Below are 2,149 nucleotides of genomic sequence, written 5' to 3'. Positions count from 1 at the left end.
GGAGGGAGGGAAGAAGGAAGGAAGGAAGGAAAAAAAATACTTAAGAAGGTATAAATATTAAGTTACTCAATATTTTTTAAATGGCAATAAATAATAATATTAACTTAAGGAATGTTTCCCCATCACATTAAGTGGATAAGGATAATTGGATAAAAATGAAAATAGGAACACAAAACGTTCCAAGGAGGTTGTATTTGCTTGGGGGAAATTATGGTATGATTTTCCATCACTTTGATGCACTGTGGGGGTGAGGATCATTATACAGTTGGACCTGGAGCTCATGACTAAAGCTCCAACCTAGCACACACAGACACTGGATTCAATCTGGGTCTGAGATTATTTTTAGGAATGGGGGAAACTAAGTCTTGTTATGTTGTTAAAGCTGCCTTTAGCGTCCTAGGCTCAAATTATGATCCTCTGCCTCTTGAGTAGCCAAGACTATGGGCAAGTGCCATCACACCTAGCTCTAAGATCCTTTTTTAAATACTTATTTATTTATTTATTAGGTATATAGTATTCTGTCTGTATGCTTGCCTGCGCCCCAGAAGAGGGCATATGATCTCACTCTAGATGGTTGTGAGCCACCATGTGGTTGCTGGGAATGGAACTCAGCGCCTCTGGAAGAGTCAACACTCTTGACCTCTGAGCCATCTCTCCAGCCCAAGATACTTTTGATACTAAGAAAGCAGTTATTTTTGTTTATGTTCATTCTCCATCTAATTAAGAGCAATTATAAGTATTTCTTGGTGCTCACATTGCAGAAATTTGGGAAATGGATAGAAGCAACCAGAGTGGAGACTCTGAGTTCCTACTCCTGGGACTCTCAGAGGTTCCCGAGCATCAGCGCATCCTGTTTGGGACTTTCCTGTCCATGTACCTGGTCACAGTGGTGGGGAATGTGCTCATCATCCTGGCCATTGGCTCTGACTCACACCTGCACACTCCCATGTATTTCTTCCTGGCCAACCTCTCCTTCACTGACCTCTTCTTTGTCACCAACACAATCCCCAAGATGCTGGTGAACCTTCAGTCCCAGAACAAAGCCATCTCCTACACAGGATGCCTGACTCAGCTCTACTTCCTGGTGTCTCTGGTAGCCTTGGACAATCTCATCCTCGCTGTAATGGCTTATGATCGGTACGTGGCCATCTGCCGTCCCCTCCATTATACAACTGCCATGAGCCCTAAGCTCTGTATCTTGCTCCTCATCTTGTGCTGGGCCCTATCTATCCTCTATGGCCTCATCCACACCATCCTCATGACCAAAGTAACCTTCTGTGGGTCTCGGAAAATCCACTACATCTTCTGTGAAATGTACGTCCTGCTCAGGCTTGCATGCTCTGACACCCGCATCAATCACATGGTGCTGGTCATTACAGGGTGCTTCATCTTCCTTGCTCCTTTAGGATTCATAATCATATCCTATATCTGGATTGTCAGAGCTATCCTCAGAATCCCCTCAGCCTCTAGCAAGTACAAAGCCTTTTCCACCTGTTCATCCCATCTGGCTGTGGTGGCCCTCTTCTACGGGACACTTGGTATGGTTTATCTGCAACCCCTACACACCTACTCCATGAAAGATTCAGTAGCCACAGTGATGTACGCAGTAGTGACCCCCATGATGAACCCTTTCATCTACAGCCTGAGGAACAAGGACATGCACGGGGCTCTGGGAAGACTTCTAAGGAAGCCGATTCAGAAGTTAACATGAGGGTTGTTTTGTAAAAGGGGAATGAAGTGGACTATGTATATCCTTCAACATGTTCAAAGCATCATCCTATGGGTTATGCAGGGGTGTTTGGACACATCTCTGGCTCTGAATGAACCTATGTGGTGATGGAAAGACATGTAAGTACTTCACCTTGCATCTCACCAGCTTTGGTAATACATAAGATCACGCTAATGCCAATACTAGAATATCGCAGTATTTTACAATGTGCCTGACCATAGGAGCACATTCTCAGCCTTATCCAGATATGCCCAGTTATGACATAGAGACATCTCTCATGTCTCAAAACATCAAATGCACAAGTAGCAATTAGTGACTGATTAGAAGGCTGGACGCTGGGCTATGGTGATTTGGAAGAAATCCTTTAGAGATGAGTGAACAGAGCCAGTAGGGTTTAAGACTGAAGAAAGCAAGGTTCAG

General features: G+C 44.3%; 1 protein-coding gene across 1 annotated transcript; it reads left to right on the top strand.

The window, feature by feature from the left end:
• Positions 1-772: 772 nt before the first annotated feature.
• Positions 773-1,711, top strand: LOC101994555 (olfactory receptor 1D2-like). Its single transcript, XM_005350258.1, has one exon. The coding sequence runs from the start codon at positions 773-775 to the stop codon at positions 1,709-1,711; it is 939 nt and encodes a 312-aa protein (XP_005350315.1).
• The last annotated feature ends 438 nt before the right edge of the window (positions 1,712-2,149 follow it).

Source organism: Microtus ochrogaster, chromosome 7 (genome assembly GCF_000317375.1).
Source record: "Microtus ochrogaster isolate Prairie Vole_2 chromosome 7, MicOch1.0, whole genome shotgun sequence".
NCBI classification, from domain to species: domain Eukaryota; kingdom Metazoa; phylum Chordata; class Mammalia; order Rodentia; family Cricetidae; genus Microtus; species Microtus ochrogaster.
Note: the sequence above shows the minus strand (reverse complement) of the source record. Positions and strands in the feature narration are given on the sequence as shown.